Source organism: Bombina bombina, chromosome 11 (assembly GCF_027579735.1).
Source record: "Bombina bombina isolate aBomBom1 chromosome 11, aBomBom1.pri, whole genome shotgun sequence".
In the NCBI taxonomy this organism is placed as follows: domain Eukaryota; kingdom Metazoa; phylum Chordata; class Amphibia; order Anura; family Bombinatoridae; genus Bombina; species Bombina bombina.
Window position 1 is genome coordinate 52,486,900 of NC_069509.1, and position 22,556 is coordinate 52,509,455.

The 22,556-nt window shown below is 39.6% G+C and overlaps 1 protein-coding gene across 1 annotated transcript in view; it reads right to left on the minus strand.

The window, feature by feature from the left end:
• Positions 1-369: 369 nt before the first annotated feature.
• The window catches only part of ADCY9 (adenylate cyclase 9), a 171,047-nt gene continuing 148,860 nt past the window's right edge, over positions 370-22,556 (minus strand). The window contains exons 3-10 of the mRNA XM_053695274.1: positions 21,060-21,161; positions 19,130-19,350; positions 18,215-18,317; positions 17,550-17,758; positions 12,590-12,749; positions 4,776-4,924; positions 3,983-4,024; positions 370-2,828 (exon numbers count right to left, since the gene is read on the minus strand). Coding sequence (XP_053551249.1) covers positions 1,751-2,828; positions 3,983-4,024; positions 4,776-4,924; positions 12,590-12,749; positions 17,550-17,758; positions 18,215-18,317; positions 19,130-19,350; positions 21,060-21,161 — 2,064 coding nt within the window. The 3' untranslated portion in view covers positions 370-1,750. The remainder of the gene's footprint in view (positions 2,829-3,982; positions 4,025-4,775; positions 4,925-12,589; positions 12,750-17,549; positions 17,759-18,214; positions 18,318-19,129; positions 19,351-21,059; positions 21,162-22,556) is intronic.

Sequence of the window (22,556 nt, forward strand, 5' to 3'; positions counted from 1 at the left end):
AGCCAGCTATGAGTACGGTGTAGTACCGAAACGCGTAAGCTGTGTTTCTGAGGACATGGGTTTTGTTATTGCTGTACAAAGTTTTTATAACCTACATGGAATAATGATGAACTTTTAATTCATACATTGCTCCTTCCGATTTTTTCTTTTGTTCACCTGTACATGTAGGTGTCCTGGAGTCTGTGTATTAGGAGCCGGTGAGAGGTATTGTCCTGATGTCTGTGTATTAGGAGCAGGTGAGAGGTACGTGTCCTGGTGTCTGTGTATTAGGAGCAGGTGAGAGATACGTATTATGATATCTGCATATCATGAGGAGCAAAGCTATAATGTTATTTGAACATTCTTCATTCACACAAAATAAAGACAAGCTGAGTACTCAATATATTTATTTTGGCATTGCAGGATGCTCTGCAGAACAGACTATATCGCGCAGCGGGGGGGGGGGTCCTGCAGAGAGTTGAGGTGTAACTGGAAAAAAAGTGGTGTACAGTCATCTTTTAGAGGTCCAAACAGGAAACAAAACCCATGTGTGTCTTTGATATCCCTTGGGGTATAAATATGTATGTATACAAGACATATTATTAACACTTACATTTTCTCTTTTGTTAAATTACTATTTTCGCTAACCTTTAAGGCTCTATCTCATACACCTTCTGGAGTGAACCATCCTCTTCTTACACTGACATTGTAAAAAAGGTCTACCACAATTTTAACCCCTTTGTTACTAGACTCCCTCTCTTTCCAAGAGTATAGACAAATACCAACCCTATACCTTTAACTATGAATACCATTAACAGGGATTCCAATTTCACTCATCTGTTTATTAACAGATAGATAAGGTAATACATTGCTCTGGTCGGGCATTACTTTTTTGAGAATTGTAAAAAACAAACAAACAAACAAACAAAAAATTAAACACAATTTTCTGGTCATGCCCTTGAGAAGGGACACATTGAATAGGACTTTGGGGTAGCTAAAGAAGGAAGGATTTAAATTACAATCGTATCGTCTTCCCAAAGACACCACCCCACCCCCATTATTAATACAAAAAGCCACCCACTTGTTTTGTAAGATGGGCAAGTGTCCAGAGAAGTGCATGCTTTTGGCAAGTATGAGTGAGAATTGTAGCAAGGTGTCATTGTCCTCTCATCTGGGTGAGGGATCCCCAGACAGCCGAAGGCACTTAGTTCAATCCTCAGTATGGCTGACAGTAGGAGGCGGGTAGGGAGGAGTTTTAAAGCGGGAGGTTTTTTAATTTATATATATTTTTTCCAGCCATGCCTACGCATCCCTTTGCAGATAAGTAGGAGCAGGAGCTATGGAGCTACAGTCTTGCCTCCTCCAGTTGTCATATAAAAGGTGGTGTAAGCAAGGCTTAACTACAGAACAGAGTATTAATCTACTGCCCTTCCACCCAGAGCAGACATGGTAAACTTTATTTCCTCCCACGTGGGTCGAATATATAGCAACATCTCCGCCAAGCACACCCAAGAAATGATGTAAAATTCACCCAAAGCATACAGATGACAGATCTGCCGGCACACAACCAGGAAGAATAAAAGAAGCCATCCATGTATACATAGTGTAAGTAATGCAGGACATCCATTTTTAAGACTGAAAGGCGGGATGATGCAGCAACCCACTGAACAGAGAGGACACTGAATTGGTGCAATGAGAAGTAACTCCAAAGTCAACAGTCTCTTCCATTGTTGGGTAACCCAAAATCAGGTATGGTCCTTCTCCACTTTCCTCACCGTGCTCCACCATCCCGGCCCCTCTCCTCTGACCTATCTCGCCTGCGCCCCGCATCTCCACCCCCTGATTCAGCTGCCCCTTTCCCTCCCGTTACAAGGCTGCTGATCTCATCAGTTGGCGAGCGTCCGATGCTTCCATCTACCTGCACCCTAATATCAGGAGAGATGGATAGTTGGTGGTGGGGTACTAGACCCCCGTTGTCCGTACACTTTGGATAGAGGTATGTTTTCATTTGCCCCTTCCCTTTAACATTAACTGTCCCTCTGTAATCAAAATCATAACCCATTTTCACCAGAACTCTATAGCTCTCCTCACTTGCCTGGATACGGCATTCTACACCTGTTGTGTCCATTCTGCTGGCTATGTTTACTGTGTCTCCCCAGATATCATACAGCAACTTGGTGGTCCCAATAACACCAGCAGTAAGAGGCCCGTGGTTGAAGCCAATGCGGAGCTTAAAGTTAAACCATAGCATATTGTTGTTGAAGTCGTCCACCACACTCATCATCTCCTTTGCAAACTCAAACAGTGTCTGCAGGTGGCGATGGGGCTGACTGCTATCCTGGCACTGAGATGGATTGAGCCCAGATGCAGCCATGTAAGTGGCTCCAATAGTCTTGATCTTCTCAATGCAAGAGTAATGAGGCTTGCTTAGCAACTCATCAAAGTCTCCAATGAGCTCATTGAGGACTCTGTAACATTCTTTGCCGCCCTCATAGTTCTCCTCATAGAACTCACTAAAATTCACAATACTGGCAAATATGACCCCTGCGTCATCATGATTCTTAGAGTAACTCTGGGAGACTTTCAACTGCTCAGCCACATGGTAAGGGATGATGTTACGAAGCAGCCAATCCGCCTGGTCCCTCATGCTTTGGATCTTTGTACGGTGAAGATCGGCCTCCACATCCCCATGGTAATGCAGCCGATAGCTGACCTCAAACTCACGGTTCAGGAACCACACCAGGAGAAGGAGGAGAAAATATGCCACAGCAAGTTCCTGTGCCAGGCGTGAAGAAGGTCTCTGGGTATTAGCGAAAAGTTCGGTGCTGTTGTCTGTAAGAGGAGAGGCGCTAAAAAGGAAGAAAATACAGTAACAAGCTGGTCAGTTAGTATAATTGTATCACTCTGCATATTATTATATTATCTTTTGCAAGATATACATGATATCCAGATATACCTGTTTATTATATCACATGGCAATGTACAAAGTATACTATATGGTTCTGCTGGTTATATTTTATTCTATATACAATATACCCATGTATCATTATAATACTGTGCCTGACATCAGATCAGATGTGTTATTATAAATTCATACAGGTTACTGTGATTCAGATACAGCATGTAGATTTAAACAACTTACCAATTTACTTCTATTATGTAATTAGCTTTGTTCTCTTTGTATAATTTGTTGAAAATCACTCCTAATGTAGGGTCAAAAGCAGCAATGCACTACTGGGAGCTAGATGTTGATTGGTGGATATACCGTATACCTTGGCACCCCAGATGTGTTTGAAACTACATTTCCCATGATGCTTAGGCACTCTTCAGTCAGGTTGAGCATCATGGGAAATGCAGTTCCAAAACATTAGGGGTGCCAAGGTTAACCATTACTACTCTTTGTGTAATCATACCGTGTTTGCATTTAACTGTGCTTTACCCCTACAAAAGGTTTATTTGTAATACAAAGTTAATTCATACTAAAAAGTGCAAAAATTCAAAGCGCACTATATTTTTTTGTAATGTAAAATGAGTCCTGCAGCCTTGGTAAGTTCTCTCACATGTCTCAATGTATTTTCTAAGCATTATACAGCTGCAGTCTCGCTGTTTTATCTTGGCAAACATGACATGATATGTATGAAAAACTAGAAGTAAATGTAAGTTAAAGAAACTAAAAACACCATCATTTGATTTGCTTTAAAAATAAATGTGTTAGTGTTTGGTGCTTTGTTACGTTATCTCTCCTCTGCAAGATTCCCTATTGAGGAGAGCTTTATTACTTTCTATGGCAGCTCGCCACCCGCCGCCGGTGACTTCCAGGTTCAGTCCCATATTTTTACAGTGAGGTCTGAACTAGGAGAGGTTCCTTGTATTGTTTTTACTTTATGGCGGTGAGTATTAAATTAAATCGCGCTGTTAGTGTCAATTTGTCTCTATCTGCTATCTCAGTTTGTCTTATTAAACATATTATTGTATCACTGGACATTCTTATCCACTTCTTTACCTGTAATTAGTAGAAGTGTTAAACTCAGGAGTCATCAGGGGACTAAAAATACAAACAGAAAAAAATAAGTTACAAATATCTGCCCTCAAACCTCTCACTTTGTATTACTCACCAATCACATACTCTATAAGTATCAACTCCCTCCTGCACTCAATCTCCTCCTAAGTGCCAATGCCCTCCTGCACTAAAACTCCCCCCCCCCAGTGCCAACTGCCTCCTGCACTCAGCCTCTACCTCAGTGCCAACTCCCTCCTGCACTAACCCTCCCCCCAAGTACCAACTCCCTCCTGCACTCAATCTCCTCCTAAGTGCCAATGCCCTCCTGCACTAAAACTCCCCCCCAGTGCCAACTGCCTCCTACACTCAGACTCTCTCTCAGTGCCAACTCCCTCCTGCAAAAACCCTTCCCCTCAGTGCCAACTCCCTTCTGCACTAACCCTCCCCCCCTAAGTAACAACTCCCTCCTGCACTCAACCCTCCCCCCAGTGCCAACTGCCTTCTGCACTCAGCCTCTCCCTCAGTGCCAACTCCATCCTGCACTAACCCTCCCCCCAAGTGCCAACTCCCTCCTGCACTTATCCCCCCCTCAGTGCCAACTCCGCCCTGCACTAACCCTCCCCTCAGTGCCAACTCCCTCCTGCACTCAACCCCACTGGTATTTCCTCTCTTTAGACTTCCCACAGTCTTCTTTCCTCATCTCTAAAGTAATTCTCTTGCAACTGTCAGTACAAAGTCTCCCCAGCCCAGTATTACCTCTACCCCATCCTCACTCACATCTCTTCTAGTCACTGACCTGTTCAGGAAGAGCGGCACGTACAGCATGATGAGTAGCGCCGCCCCTGCAATGGTCGCAAGGCTGGAGCGCAGCCAGGAGCTCAGCTGACAGAAGTTACAGTATTGAACCATGGGGATGAGGAGAGCGGAGCACAGGAACGTGGTGTACTGAGGAAGGGAGGAAAACAGACAAAAATAATGCAGTGTTCTAGACTGCTAGAGAGGGCAGCAGTGCTCTGGAACTAAAAGGTTAAAATAACATATTAATCAGACTATGCAGTTGCTTGATGGGTTACAAATTAAAGGGACAGTAAAGTCAAAATTAAACTTTCAAGATTCAGATAGAGCATATGAATTTAACAACTTTCCTATTTAAATTCTATTATCACATTTGCTTTATTCTCTTGATATCCTTTGTTAAGAGTAAAGCTAGGTAGGCTGATAGGAGTTCAGGGGCGTGCATGTGTCATTAGCAGTGTTTGCAACTATGTATAACATTGCTAAAAACAATATTGCAAACAATGCTGCAAGATGGCTAGAGACATGTGCACGCTCCTGAGCGTGATCACCTAGGTTTACTCTTTAATGGGACATTCCAGCCAAAATTGGAATCCACATGGATACATTTCAGTTTTCTATAAAAGCATTTCTGTAATATACCAGTATTAGCAAAAATGCTTCTAATAAAAGCTATAGCTGTTTCAAAAGTGTATTTAAGTATGCACCGTGCACCAGCATTTTAAACACAGCACTTGCTCAGAGATCCTAAAGTGTTTGTACCATCTGGTGATGACTCAGTTTGTTAATTGCTGATATGATAAAACCCCACTGGTGCTCTGTGCAGCTGCAGCATTTAAAATGCTGGTGCACTGAGAATATCTAGCTATGCCTCACATGCACGTGCAGAGAAATTTTTTAACACTAAAACAGTAATAACTTTTACTAGAAGCATTTTTGGCAATAGATTTATATTGCCAATATAGTTCTATTCAAAGATGTAATTCATCTATGTGCATTTGAATGTAGACTGTAATGTCCCTTTAATAAAGGTTACCAAGAGAACTAAGCAAAATTGATAGAAGTAAAATGGAAAGTTGCTTAAAATTCCATGTTGTATTCAGTCCTTTTAATTTTGACTTTAAAGAAAAAAGAACTATATTTTGTCAGCCACAATTTAAACTGTCAGTCAAGTTTAGGCCCACAAACAAAAACAATCCGAAGATTGAAGGAATGTACACTTGTTTAGCACTCTTTCCCTAATTTGGGGTGGCAATAGTTGGACAATATCTAGATATTCTAGAGGAGGAAGTGCGTACAAATTTTAAAATAACAGAATTTATGTTTACCTGATAAATTACTTTCTCCAACGGTGTGTCCGGTCCACGGCGTCATCCTTACTTGTGGGATATTCTCTTCCCCAACAGGAAATGGCAAAGAGCCCAGCAAAGCTGGTCACATGATCCCTCCTAGGCTCCGCCTACCCCAGTCATTCGACCGACGTTAAGGAGGAATATTTGCATAGGAGAAACCATATGATACCGTGGTGACTGTAGTTAAAGAAAATAAATTATCAGACCTGATTAAAAAACCAGGGCGGGCCGTGGACCGGACACACCGTTGGAGAAAGTAATTTATCAGGTAAACATAAATTCTGTTTTCTCCAACATAGGTGTGTCCGGTCCACGGCGTCATCCTTACTTGTGGGAACCAATACCAAAGCTTTAGGACACGGATGAAGGGAGGGAGCAAATCAGGTCACCTAAATGGAAGGCACCACGGCTTGCAAAACCTTTCTCCCAAAAAATAGCCTCAGAAGAAGCAAAAGTATCAAACTTGTAAAATTTGGTAAAAGTGTGCAGTGAAGACCAAGTCGCTGCCCTACATATCTGATCAACAGAAGCCTCGTTCTTGAAGGCCCATGTGGAAGCCACAGCCCTAGTGGAATGAGCTGTGATTCTTTCAGGAGGCTGCCGTCCGGCAGTCTCGTAAGCCAATCTGATGATGCTTTTAATCCAAAAAGAGAGAGAGGTAGAAGTTGCTTTTTGACCTCTCCTGTTACCAGAATAAACAACAAACAAGGAAGATGTTTGTCTAAAATCCTTTGTAGCATCTAAATAGAATTTTAGAGCGCGAACAACAAACGTTCCTTCTTCGAAACTGGTTTCGGACACAAAGAAGGCACGACTATCTCCTGGTTAATGTTTTTGTTAGAAACAACTTTTGGAAGAAAACCAGGTTTAGTACGTAAAACCACCTTATCTGCATGGAACACCAGATAAGGAGGAGAACACTGCAGAGCAGATAATTCTGAAACTCTTCTAGCGGAAGAAATTGCAGCCAAAAACAAAACTTTCCAAGATAATAACTTAATATCAACGGAATGTAAGGGTTCAAACGGAACCCCCTGAAGAACTGAAAGAACTAAGTTGAGACTCCAAGGAGGAGTCAAAGGTTTGTAAACAGGCTTGATTCTAACCAGAGCCTGAACAAAGGCTTGAACATCTGGCACAGCTGCCAGCTCTTTGTGAAGTAACACAGACAAGGCAGAAATCTGTCCCTTCAAGGAACTTGCAGATAATCCTTTCTCCAATCCTTCTTGAAGAAAGGATAGAATCCTAGGAATCTTTACCTTGTCCCAAGGGAATCCTTTAGATTCACACCAACAGATATATTTTTTCCATATTTTGTGGTAAATTTTTTTAGTTACAGGCTTTCTGGCCTGAACAAGAGTATCAATAACAGAATCTGAGAACCCACGCTTTGATAAGATCAAGCGTTCAATCTCCAAGCAGTCAGCTGGAGTAGGACCAGATTCGGATGTTCGAACGGACCTTGAACAAGAAGGTCTCGTCTCAAAGGTAGCTTCCATGGTGAAGCCGATGACATATTCACCAGATCTGCCTACCCACCAAATTTGGAAGCTTTAACCCTTAAAATAACGGAACCGGAGCCGTTTTTATATTTAACCCCTTTACAGTCCCTGGAATCTGCTTTGCTGAGACCCAACCAAGCCCAAAGGGGAATACGATACCAAATAATGCCTTCAGAAAGACTTTTCTATGTATCAGAGCTCCACACACATGCAGCTGCATGTCATGCTGTTCTCAAAAACAAGTGCGCCATACCGGCGCGAAAATGAGGCTCTGACTATGATTAGGGAAAGCCCAAATAGAATAAAGTGTCTAAAACAGTGCCTGCCGATATTATTTTACAAAAAATACCCAGATTAAATGATTCCTCAAGGCTAAATATGTGTAAATATGATCGATTTAGCCCAGAAAATGTCTACAGTCTTAATAAGCCCTTGTGAAGCCCTTATTTACTGTGTGAATAAAAATGGCTTACCGGATCCCATAGGGAAAATGACAGCTTCCAGCATTACATCGTCTTGTTAGAGTGTGTCATACCTCAAGCAGCAAAAGACTGCTCACTGTTCCCCCAACTGAAGTTAATTCCTCTCAACAGTCCTGTGTGGAACAGCCATGGATTTTAGTAACGGTTGCTAAAATCATTTTCCTCATACAAACAGAAATCTTCATCTCTTTTCTGTTTCAGAGTAAATAGTACATACCAGCACTATTTTAAAATAACAAACTCTTGATTGAATAATAAAAACTACAGTTAAACACTAAAAAACTCTAAGCCATCTCCGTGGAGATGTTGCCTGTACAACGGCAAAGAGAATGACTGGGGTAGGCGGAGCCTAGGAGGGATCATGTGACCAGCTTTGCTGGGCTCTTTGCCATTTCCTGTTGGGGAAGAGAATATCCCACAAGTAAGGATGACGCCGTGGACCGGACACACCTATGTTGGAGAAATAACCTTTATTGGGTAATTTAAAAGTCAGAACACAAACACAATATTCATACATACAATTTAGTTAAAAGCACAGGATTTGGTCAATTGGTTTTATTCCAATAGTAACACAATATGAGAGGTAGTAGTTGTGACATGCATAGAATATGATTCAACTGTCTGGAATAGATCTCTGATCAGGAGTATCTATGAAAGTTCAGTTGTGAACTAATATTCTTGAAAATTGTGTAATGTTTTTAAAGCTGTTTGTTGCTTTCTCTTGGATTTCAGGTTTAATTTTCGTGGTAGTACTTTTGTTCTCTAGTATGTGAGCATATAATTGTTTTGCTAGCACTGGATATATGATTGTATCTGCCGTAGTATCAGGATTCAGAGTGGTAGTTTTAATTCCTAATGGGTTGCCCTATATCATATTATATTTTAAACTTTTCAGAGATTATGTGCATCAATTCTTTATAGGCTCCCAATTTCCCCCCTGTGTCTGATGTGTTGTTACATATATCTGGATTGTTAAACACTGCTAATATGAAAAATAAAATGCAGTGTTTACTTTAAATAAATCGTGCTAACAGTGTACAGCTGTACTGAGAGTGCTAGGCTTACACCTACTGCTATCTGATTGTCTATCTGAAATTACTGCATAAGATGTGCCTGTTGTTTTACCACATTGATATGAAGGCTATCAAGTATTGGACAAATATATATATCACTTGAAAAGGAGCTTAACTAATCCGGAGGATAGTTTAACTGTAAAATACTATTTAATCTATTGATATCTTGGTCTTATGGATTAGACTTTGTGCATTCTGAAGCCGCTTTTTATTCAAGTAAATAAATAAAGTACTACTTGATTCCCCAAGTGAAAGTTTGATGAATTACTAGAACTCAGCTCAACTTTGCACTTGTCATTTATTTAACACTGTGTATTATTTCTTCCTTATACAGGGTTTGAAAGTGATTGTGGCACAATATTAAAGCAGAGTTCTTTGTGTTACATTATAATTGTATCAGTCTGTATTGGTAACATTTCAAATAGACTGTTCATAATTAAATAAATAAAGAAAGAAAAGCGTTAGCTGAAAGGCTCTTGTATTTCACTGCTACATGTAAATGTTTTGTATTACTGATGCATTATTATAGCTAGTCAGTGATTAAAGAGACTGTTCAGAGTATAAGTTCACCAGAGATAGATATAATATTACTGCTACGTTTTAGCTTTTAACATTACTGATGGCTTTTTATGACCAATTAGTTAGATGAAATAAGCGTTAAAAATATGTGTTCACATAGCGTAAACGAAGTAATATTTTCGATATTCGTTTTAACAACCTTCAATTTAAACTTCTATATTTGATGTGTCTTATTCACACATAGCTGTTATACCAATAACGTAACTAAACTGATATAAGTGGAGTTTGTGTATTAAACTCGTATAGCTTGTTCTATATTTACCGTCTGAAACCGGTAGTTTTAGCTCTTTATGAAAGATAGTATTTGGTTGGGTATTTGGAGTATTGTATATTCGTTTCCAAACCCCACTTTATTGGCTTTGTAATAGAGCTTTACTGCTAGTTGCGGCTAAATATTACTGTCGCTAGATAAATCCTAACTTAGAGATCAGTTAAATTATCGCTTCCAAACCCCACGTTTTTAGCTTTGTAATAGAGCTTTACTGCTAATCACAGCTAAATAAGCATTTCTGTCGCTAGATAAATCCCAACTTGGAGATCAGTTAAATTATTATTGTTCTACAACTACTTTTGTTAGAAATATTCAGGACCAAGGTTCCTGCTTGTTAAAAAATGCTAAAAGGCATTCACGGCAAACAATTCCCTGACATGTTTCGCCACTGACGTGGCTTTCTCAAAGGGTCAAGTTTAGGCCCACCCACTTAGAATGTTTTCAAGCAATCAGGTTACTAGAAATTAATCTTTATTTCAGAATGAATCACACTTAGATTATAGTGCATCTTAAATATAAAACTATTTTCAGATAGATTTTTCCTTAAAAAGCATGTAGTGCGGGGGATCGTCGATTACAGCGTTTTAACAGTGATCCCCCCTGCATGATGAAAAGGCATTGTCATGCGCCTGCAGGCTGCGATGTGCGTGACGAACATAGTAAACTTGAAAATTGACTAAAGTAGTTACTTTTTTTTCTTCAACCTTTCTTAAGAAGTCACTAATCAGTAAAAATGGTTTGGCTGATTTTGTTTTCCAAAAACAAGCTTACATTTCTTTCATAACCATAATCAGTGTTTGTGTCTGCTGCAGTAGCCAGACATTTAGTATAGAATTTTTATTATGTTGCATGAGGCTGTGTATTCATGGCTGTAATGTTAAACTGTTTTGGTAACTTAATTCACAGAGCTGAATTTATCAATCCATGGCAGACAGGGGCATAAATCTCTGCCCCTCTCCGCCCGGACTCTCCTATTTGCGCTCGCGTGCAACCCCGCCCACTCACAGCCAATCACGCACGGGCAGAAGCTGTCAATCTCCTATGAGGTTGAGAACAGGGTAGGGAAGTAGTGGTCTGATAACCGCTGCTTGATAAATACTGAGTGACTGCAGGTTCTCTTGTGCGAACCTGCAGTCAAAGTGGAGGAAAGGGCTTGATAAATCTGGCCCACAATCTCATGGTCTCCCAGAGGTTTCTGTCAGACTGTTTAGGACATGTTTTCTATCTTGAAGATATAAGATATTCTTGGTTTTCTAGTTCTCAAAACTGTGAATTTGTGTCTGCAGAAATAAAATACCCCTTATTCCCAGCAAAAATGTTATAAAATAAACATACAGAGTTGAGAAATAGGGGCCCATCTATCAAGCTCTATCAAGCCCGTGTTTCTGGCGAGTCTTCAGACTCGCCAGAAACAGCAGTTATGAAGCAGCGGTCACAAAGACCGCTGCTCCATAACCTGTCCGCCTGCTCTGAGCAGGCGGACAGACATGGCCGGAAATCAACCTGATCGAGTACGATCGGGTTGATTGACACCCCCCATTGGCCGCGAGTCTGCAGGGGTTGGTGTTGCACCAGCAGCTCTTGTGAGCTGCTGGTGCAATGCTGAATATGGAGAGCGTATTGCTCTCCGCATTCAGCGAGGTCTGGCGGACCTGATCCGCACTGTCGGGTCAGGTCCGCAAGACTTTGTTAAATATGCCTCATAGACCTTAAAGTGACATAAACCCAAGTTTTTCTTTCATTAATTAGATAGCGCACACAATTTTCAGATTTCAGATTTACTTCTGTTATCAAATTTTCTTGATTCTCTTGGTATCCTTTGTCGGGAGCTAGCTAAATACATTGGGTGAGCCAATGACAAGCAGCTAGCTTACAGAATTGCATTGCTCCTGAGCCTACCAATTGTATGCTTTTCAACAATGGATACTAAGAGAATAAAGCAAATTAGAAACATGTCATTTTTTTAAAGAGCCTTTAAATATAATCAGTGTTCTCCCCAGGACCTTTTTAAAGGGTGCACCATCCGGCTAATTTACTGACCACAAAATATCATTAAATTAATTTCTTAAATTATGTAATTCATTTGTGCCTTGGATAGCAGAAAACGTTATAATTGTACAAAAATATTACACTGCCCCCACCTGGCTACTTTATAGAACCACCCGGCTGGCTTAGTCTTCTGTGGAGAACACTGTATATAATAAACATAAAAGAATACAACGGAGATTCTCCTCAAATTGCAAAAAACTTCATCTTAGTTTATTTCATAACAGGATGAAAAAAAGACACAACATTTCGGCGCCAATGCCCCTAATCATGTGATCGGCATTGGCCCCGAAACGTTGTGTCTTTTTATCATCCTGTTATGAAATAAACTAAGATGAAGTTTTTTGCAATTTGAGGAGAATCTCCGTTGCGTTCTTTTCTCATACTCATTTGAGAGCTTGACAGTAGCTCTTGGTTGTTCTCCCTATTTGGGTTCTGAGTGCTGGACGCTACTTTGTTTCTATAATAAACATAAACACATAACTGAAAACGCAGAAGAATTCTACGTACGTGTATGTTGTTAAAGAATTCCGAGGTGATGTATGAGAAGACGACCGCTGCCGGAAGGCACACAAGGACGGTGCCAAAGAAGTGACGGGGCAACCAACCTGCAACGATCTCCAAGAATCGCCTCGTGTACAGCATCATGTCCTCTAGGTAAAACGCCATTCTGAGGAACGGTTTTGTAGGGAGCATAGAGAGGGGAGGAAATACGAGATAGAGAACAGGGTATTAGCAACTTACTATGGTAACTTCCAATACACAGATATCTGTATTACTACTGAAGTATTTGCAGTGATATTATTAAAGGGACACTGAACCCAAATTTTTTCTTTTGTAATTCAGAAAGAGCGTGCAATTTTAAGCAACTTTCTAATTTACTCCTATTATCAATTTTTCTTCGTTCTCTTGCTATCATTATTTGAAAAAGAAGGCACCTAAGCTTTTTTTTGTTCACACTCTGGACAGCACTTTTTATTGGTGGATGAATTTATCCACCAATCAGCAAAGACAACCCAGGTTGTTCACCAAAAATGGGCCGGCATCTAAACTTACATTCTTGAATTTCAAATAAAGATCTAAAAAACAAAGTCTGAGACCGCGCCAAAATAAAACTGCTACAACAAACTCCAGATGAAATAGAAGTCTCTCTATACTTCTAGAAAATATGGACATACAATTAAAGTTATCAACCGGAGCGCTCCAATTAAGAGCTAAAGTGTAATTGTATTGGATAGCATAAAATATAACTACATATAATGTAACAGAAAGCAAACGCAGAAAATTAACCACAATTGCCTAGCAACCGAAAGATTGTAGCATTGCTAGGCAATTGTGGTTAATTTTCTGCGTTTGCTTTCTGTTACATTATATGTAGTTATATTTTATGCTATCCAATACAATTACACTTTAGCTCTTAATTGGAGCGCTCCGGTTGATAACTTTAATTGTATATTTCAAATAAAGATACCAAGAGAATGAAGAAAATTTGATAATAGAAGTAAATTAGAAAGTTGCTTAAAATTTCATGCTCTATCTGAATCACGAAAGAAAATTTTTGGGTACAGTGTCCCTTTAACATCTATTACATGGGTAGAAAGGCCAAAACTGAAATATATATGGGTGCATTTCCATTTAAAATAGAAGCATTTTTTCAACATACAAAACAAAAATGATTCTAGTAAAAGTTATTACTGGTTCCAGTGGCATACGCACATATGCTGTGAGGGCTCATGCACTAGTTTTCAAACACCATGCAGTAGCTTGTATGACACAAATGATGTCTTTACATAAACAATACACAAAACCAGCCATCTGAGCAATCATGGTGTTTAAATACAAGTGTACGACCATTGCAGGATATGTGCGTATGCCGCTACAAACAGTAACAACTTTTATTAGAAGCATTTTTTTCTAAAAGGATGAATATTGCAAAAATGCTTCAATTTCAAATTGTAATGCACCTATTTACATTTCAATTTTCACCCACCCCTTTAACTTACAAACTGATTATAAAATAAATGAGATCAGCATCTCACTTGGGTAACAGCAATTTACAATAAGAATCTGTTAAAAGGATATGAAACTGTTTCTTTTGTGGTTCAGACAAAACATAACATTTAATAAAAAAAGTTTCCAAATGACTTCTATAAATTTGTTTTGTTCCCATGATATTCTGTGTTGAAGAGATACCTAGGTAGGCATCTGGAGCACTATATGGTAAGAAATAGTGCTGCCATATAGTGCTCTTGCCATATAGTGTTCCTAAGCATTCATACCTGCTGTTCAACAAAAGATACCAAGAGAACGTAGGCAAATTGATAATAGAAGTAAATTAGAAAGTTATTTAAAATTGCATGTTCTATCTGAATCATGAAAGAATAATTTTGCGTTTTATGTCCCTTTAAGGAACTAAGACTTTCATATTAAAGCTAAGTCACATTGTTTTGTAATATACAAATATATATAGAGCTTTGGTTCAGATAGAGCATACAAGGGATACTACATACACTTCATGCACCTCCCACATCATGGGTGCAGCCATATTGAAACCTAGGTCACGCTGCAGGTATCTGAAGGAGAGCTACTGCACATGTGCAAACACATCAGCACTGGAATTTAGTGAAAGATAAATTTCAACATGGCAGCACCCATGACTAGAGGGAGGTGGGAAATAACCTCAATAATATGGTCATAAAATGTATTTAGTGTTTATGTCCCTTTAAGAGTGTTTTCACTTTATTACTATTATCTAATTTTCGTTATTCTCTTGCTATCTTTTGTTGAAAAGCATATCTAAATATGCTCAGTAGCTGCTGATTGGTGGCTGCAGATAGATGCCTCGTATAATTGGCTCACCCATGTTTATTGTTATTTCTTCAACAAAGGGTACCTAAATAATGAAGCAAATTAGACAACAGAAGTAAATTGGAATGTAGTTTAAAACTGTCTTATCTATCTGAATCATGAAAGAAAATAAATTGGGTTTCATGTCCCTTTAACATTTTTAAAACAAACATCATTTTCACTGCAGTTATTTTCAAATAGCCAAACTCCACGCAGCTTTCACTTTTGTCCTCAGACAACAAGGCTAGTGCCAGCTATAATATTAGTATAGAGTGCACTGTTTTGCATTTGTTATCAGCTAAAGCCAATTAAGGACAATATATGTAGCATGGTTAGCCTTGATAAGTCAGCAGGTGCATTTCAAGTTCTGAGAAATATAAATTGCTCAATTTTCAGAACTAAACTAAATGAAAGGGAGCAAAAGAAATAATGAAATTATATTGCAAAGTTGTTTCATTATGCATTACTAAACATTTTATATAAAAATCTCAAGGTGTTAAAGGAACACTGAACACAATTTTTTTCTTTTGTGATTCAGATAGAGCATGCAATTTTAAGCAACTTTCTAATGTACTCCTATTAGCAAATGTTCTTCATTCTCTTGGTATCTTTATTTGAAAAGCAAGAATGTAAGTTTAGATGTCGGCCCATTTTGGTGAACAACCTGGGATTACTAAGTCACAAGTAATATATAAGGGCCCTAGTAGGTCACATAGTGTTTTAATTATTATTATGTATTTGTAATAGGTCGACCATATTGCCACTTTAAAAAGGGAAACATATGAAAAATACATATGTCAGGGCTGTTTAAAGAAATGTTTTGTATAAGAACCCTGACATATGTATTTTTCATATGTTGTGTCCCTTTTTAAAGTGGCAATATGGGCACCCTAATTTGTAATCTTGTATCAGTAAGACACAAAATGTACTAGTACCCAGGTGACATTAGTATGTCACACAACAGGTATTAGTGAATAAAGTTAGGTATACAGGGAGTGCAGAATTATTAGGCAGGTTGTATTTTTGAGGATTAATTTTATTATTGAACAACAACCATGTTCTCAATGAACCCAAAAAACTCATTAATATCAAAGCTGAATAGTTTTGGAAGTAGTTTTTAGTTTGTTTTTAGTTATAGCTATTTTAGGGGGATATCTGTGTGTGCAGGTGACTATTACTGTGCATAATTATTAGGCAACTTAACAAAAAGCAAATATATACCCATTTCAATTATTTATTTTTAACAGTGAAACCAATATAACATCTCAACATTCACAAATATACATTTCTGACATTCAAAAACAAAACAAAAACATATCAGTGACCAATATAGCCACCTTTCTTTGCAAGGACACTCAAAAGCCTGCCATCCATGGATTCTGTCAGTGTTTTGATCTGTTCACCATCAACATTGCGTGCAGCAGCAACCACAGCCTCCCAGACACTGTTCAGAGAGGTGTACTGTTTTCCCTCCTTGTAAATCTCACATTTGATGATGGACCACAGGTTCTCAATGGGGTTCAGATCAGGTGAACAAGGAGGCCATGTCATTAGATTTTCTTCTTTTATACCCTTTCTTGCCAGCCACGCTGTGGAGTACTTGGACGCGTGTGATGGAGCATTGTCCTGCATGAAAATCATGTTTTTCTTGAAGGATGCAGACTTCTTCCTGTACCACTGCTTGAAGAAGATGTCTTCCAGAAACTGGCAGTAGGACTGGGAGTTGAGCTTGACTCCATCCTCAACCCGAAAAGGCCCCACAAGCTCATCTTTGATGATACCAGCCCAAACCAGTACTCCACCTCCACCTTGCTGGCGTCTGAGTCGGACTGGAGCTCTCTGCCCTTTACCAATCCAGCCACGGGCCCATCCATCTGGCCCATCAAGACTCACTCTCATTTCATCAGTCCATAAAACCTTAGAAAAATCAGTCTTGAGATTTTTCTTGGCCCAGTCTTGACGTTTCAGCTTGTGTGTCTTGTTCAGTGGTGGTCGTCTTTCAGCTTTTCTTACCTTGGCCATGTCTCTGAGTATTGCACACCTTGTGCTTTTGGGCACTCCAGTGATGTTGCAGCTCTGAAATATGGCCAAACTGGTGGCAAGTGGCATCTTGGCAGCTGCACGCTTGACTTTTCTCAGTTCATGGGCAGTTATTTTGCGCCTTGGTTTTTCCACACGCTTCTTGCGACCCTGTTGACTATTTTGAATGAAACGCTTGATTGTTCGATGATCACGCTTCAGAAGCTTTGCAATTTTAAGAGTGCTGCATCCCTCTGCAAGATATCTCACTATTTTTTACTTTTCTGAGCCTGTCAAGTCCTTCTTTTGACCCATTTTGCCAAAGGAAAGAAAGTTGCCTAATAATTATGCACACCTGATATAGGGTGTTGATGTCATTAGACCACACCCCTTCTCATTACAGAGATGCACATCACCTAAAATGCTTAATTGGTAGTAGGTTTTCGAGCCTATACAGCTTGGAGTAAGACAACATGCATAAAGAGAATGATGTGGTCAAAATACTAATTTGCCTAATAATTCTGCACTCCCTGTAGTGTTAATGAGAACAATTAGAACCTCTTAGAGGAGGAAATAATATCTTCAGGGGGATATTTGTGCTCACCTGACTGAAACCAGCAGGGAGAGAAGTCCCAGCACACCGCACACGCCCAGCACCACAATGGCAGGCATCTGGGAGGACATAGGCCTAATGCCTGGATTCAGGTAACAGGAAACTGAAAGCATCAGGAAGATAAAAAAGCAGAGGAGGACATCCAGGAGTGAACTAAATGTGGCACTGGCAAACGTTTTAACAGGAGCCATACGGATAACCTGCAAGAAGAGAAGGGTGAGAGGACGGTCAGAGGTTAGAAAAGAACTTTTACAGCACATGACGGGAAGGTTACAATATGGAAGTAAAACAAGGACTTTAAATAGAATTAAAAAGCAAATCATAATAGAAAACACAGAGAGAAGCCAGCACCAGTGATTATGAGGCAAACCTCACAGAGCATGAACATTTGCAAACTCACAGGGGAGTTGCTGCTGTCAAACAAAGCCAGAAAGCTGAGGAACAAAGAGTTAACTGACTGATCCATACTGATATATTTAGTCCTGTAACAGATTTATCCCAGTGGGTAAGTGCCCATTTAACCTACAGCTCTCCACACTTGAGGACAAAGACATTTCTTTCAAGTTCTGGCATTTGAAATACTGAGTGCACTATTGTGGACAAAGCCATGAGCTCCTGTAACTGTTGTGGTGTTAGTCTACTCAGCATGTGTTTACCTCCTGCTGGTAGCTGGCGCGATATGAGGTCTCCAACTCTGTATCCAGAAAGTTTAGGCTTAGACGATTAATTGGTGGCTTGAAGAAATAATCCTTCATAAGGCTGGGGAGAAAATAAGAGAAGCTGTTAAGAAAGTAGAAAGTTAGAAGAGATCTATCATCTGCTCACTCACAGTTAGGAGAGGTCCAATAATTCCCTCACTCACAGATAGGAGAGGCCTATAATCGCTTCACTGTCAGATAGGAGATGTATATCATCTCCTCGTGGTTAGCAGAGGTCCATCATCTCCTCACTCACAGCTAGGACAGATCTATCATCTCCTCACTCACAGCTAGGACAGATCTATCATCTCCTTACTCACAGCTAGGAGAGGTTAATCATTCCCTCACTCACAGATAGGAGAGGCCTATCATCTCTTCACTGTCAGATAGGAAAGTTATATCATCTCCTCATGGTTAGCAGAGGTCCATCATCTCCTCACTCACAGCTAGGACAGATCTATCATCTGCTCGTTCACAGTTAGGAGAGGTGTATCATCTCCTCACAGCTAGCAGAGGTCCATCATCTACTTACTCACAGCTATGATAGGTCTATCATTTTCTCACTCACAGATAGAAGAGGTCTCTTCTCCTCACTCACAGCTAGGGGACGTGTATCAATTCCTCAAAACTGTACCATTTCGTTTCAGATTTATAGTACCTGTTTCTATCACTCACTGAGCATGGGTGTATGACATCTCCATAGCCTCTACCCAGCACAGTCTTCATATCAGATGCCAATATTTTGTACTATTTCCCCCCCCCCCCCAAAACCCATTGTGCTCTTTTCCCATCACCTCTGTCCTCTCTCTTCTTCCCTTATCACCCTTAATTGTGCTTGGGTTCTGCTCAAACGGGAATCCTCCAGATATTTACCTGTCTTCTTTAATGACCTCCACGAAATGAGCATCTGTCTTCTCTCGGATGTTCTTGAATCGAAGAGGGAGGAGTGCAGACTGGTCCATGCTAACTCCACACCAACGTCCTTTCTCCTGTAGCATCTCATACAGTGAAGCCTGGCTATTGGTCAGTGTCTCCTCTTGTGGGGGGCTTAACAACCCGTTTTGCGTCTTTAAATGACGTCCTATGGCTGTGGGCTGTGATAAAGAACAGAGTTTAAAATGAAAACCACAGAGGGAAACGCTGAGACACTGAGAAATGCATAGATTTTTATGCTTACATTAATTTTGTCAACAACCCATTTGTCATCCTATCCCTACTCTCTCCCCCTTCACCCCCATAAATCTCTACTATTTCCACCTTAACCCTCCTATGCCTACTCTCTCTCTTTTCATCCTATAATCTCTAATCTGTCCCTTTTCCCCATCTTATTACTACTCTCTCCCTCAGACCAAAGCCCTACTCTATATTTCCAATACCTACTGTCACCTTTGTGGCCCTAACTCTACTCTCTCCTTAAAGGAACACTAAAGTCAAAATTAAACATTCATGATTCAGATATAGCATGCAAGTTTTAAAGAACTTTCCAATTTACTTTACTTTTACGTTGTGTACAGTATTTTTATATACACGCTTTCTGAGACACCAGCTCCTACTGAGCATGTGCAAGATTTCTTAGTGTATACATATATGAATCTGTGATTGGCTGATAGCTGTCACATGATACAGGGGGCCAGCAAATTAAAAATGTTATAAATTTTTAGAAAAAAAAAGAGTAAGAGCTATTGCATTGTCTTTGTATTACGTTCTTGTTGATTATGCAATTCTAATGTATTATATGGTCCTTTAACAGTGTGTAGCGATGCTACTAGTGACGTTTGCGATTAACCTGTTGTGTTCCAAAACCAAAGATATAAATGTGTGTTAACAACTCTTCTATCCCAACTCAACCACACTTTACTCCCCATGCCACCTACTATTTTAGGTACAAAAAAGAGAGAGAAGTTTGACAGTACCCAGCACTCACAAAACACTATATAGTAACAGTATGCATTGAAAACCGGATTGTGTCCAGAACTGGTTATTAAAACGTAACAAAAAAGGTTGGTAAATAGTACCAAATGTATAACATAAATATGTGAGACATACATTTAAAACTTAGATTAAGAAACAGATCAGGACTGTGTGTGTGAGACTTCAAAAACAAAATTGTCTGTGTGCATGAGACTTGCTAATTTGTGTTTACCTGGGACTTTTCTAAGCTTATATTGATGTGGCAATTGCCTTCCTTAATCAGTCATTTATAAACCGTTTCCTCTCCTGCTCTAGGTACCAGTATTGCTCAGATTAGGTACTGTTGTTGGGGTCAATCCCCTTTTTAGATTAGCTTTAGAGCAATCCGTGTATTCTCTGAGCCCTGAGGGTTACGGTGTATTTGAACTATTACCCAGGGAAGTAATTTTGTTTTTGAAGTCTCACACACACAGTCCTGATCTGTTTCTTAATCTAAGTTTTAAATGTATGTCTCACATATTTATGTTATACATTTGGTACTATTTACCAACCTTTTTTATTTTATTCTATCATTAGTAAAAGTTACGTTTTAATAACCAGTTCTGGACACAATCCGGTTTTAAATGCATACTGTTACTATATAGTGTTTTGTGAGTGCTGGGTACTGTCAAACTTCTCTCTCTTTTTTGTACCTATATATCTATCAGACAGTCAGCACCCCCCTTCCCCCACATTTCACCAGTGATACTAACTGGTATATAATGAATACTGAATAGATTATATATCTACTATTATTTCAGCATACTATATTATGAAGGGGTTGATATTTGCTTAAACTAACACCGTTGCCACTATTTCCACACCTACTATTTTACCCTTTTTATATACTTACCCGGCTTGCACCTGCTTTCCAATCTTCCTGGCCACCATTTGCTGCTGATGTTCCTTCCTCCACTCCATCATGAGCCCCAGTATTTCCGCAGGATGGACATCCCTATGAAGAAAGTTAATTATTAAGCATCAATCTCTGAGTGAAGAAGGAACCACACAATTAATACTCTAGAAATATTATTATTCCGTAGCACTGGGTACAATGACAAGGATTTGTGATAAGATACAAAACATAACAGACTAAATCTAGTACAGGAGGAAGAGGGCACTGCTCCGGAGAGCTCACAGTCTACAGGTTAAGGGTGCAGAGACATAAGGTTTGGGGTAGCTTGTCACATGGATTGTAGTTGCAGCAGTGAGTCAGTCAAGGCAGTTCAAGACTTATTTTGGGTAGGATAAAAAACAGAGGAGAACTGGTAAACCTCATTGAATAGGTGTTTTCAAATAGCGTCTGAAGGTTGGAGACAGTCTGATGGAGCGGGGTAGAGAGTTCCAGAGGACAGGAGCAGCAAGTGAGTAGTCTTGAAGGATGGGAGAGATTGGGGAGATCAGAGGTTGTGGAGTATTTAGATGTGAGAGAGAAAATATAGTTGGGAGTTAGACTGCTGCGTGCTTTATAGCTTTGGGTTAATGCTTTTAATTGTATTCTAGAGTGTACGGGGAGCCAGTGTAGAGACAGGCAGAGCGGAGCATCATAATAGATTGGAGGGAGGAGAGGAGGTGTCTGGGAAGGCCATTTAGAAGTAAATTGCAGTATGAGTTACTATACCTTTTGTGGACTTCTAAAAAGGGGAATTCTTAAAAAGACACTAAGACCAAAATTAAACTCATGATTTAGATAGCGCATAGTTACTTTCCAATTTACTTTCATTATCAGATTGTGCCAGTTTTTATATGCACGCTTTTTGAGCCTGTCATTGGGTAATGCCTTTCACATGATACATGGGACTTGTAAATTAAAGTACATTTTTGAATTGTATCCGAAAAAAAATCTACTAATTTAAAATTCAGAGTAAGTGCTATTGTATTGTTTTTGAATTATGCACTTGTTAATTATACAACTCTATTTATTGATCATAAGACAGTATGAAGCAATGCTACTGATGAGTGACGTGTGTTACATGTGTTTATGAACGAAGCATTATCCGTATACTGGGAATCTGTTATTGTTGGGTTATTGATTTTACTAAATTTTAATAATGTAAGTGATTGTTATTTATTTTAATAGTTGTAACTTACTGAGAAGGAAGTGTTTGTATCTATTGGTGACATCATCCAATATGGCGGCCGGTGATTTCCATGTGTTTTACCCAATGTAGAAAGCCACTGTTACATTCAAAAACGTTACCGTTTATTGATTTTTTTCCCTAAGGGTGCTCTCCCTGGTATGTCGGTATTAAGAGCTCGCTACATTGCTGAACCTTTGTCCTTGCTCAGCCTCATTCCATTTCAGTCGTTGTCGCAGTGTCATAATTGGGTGTTAACACATCAAATCCCA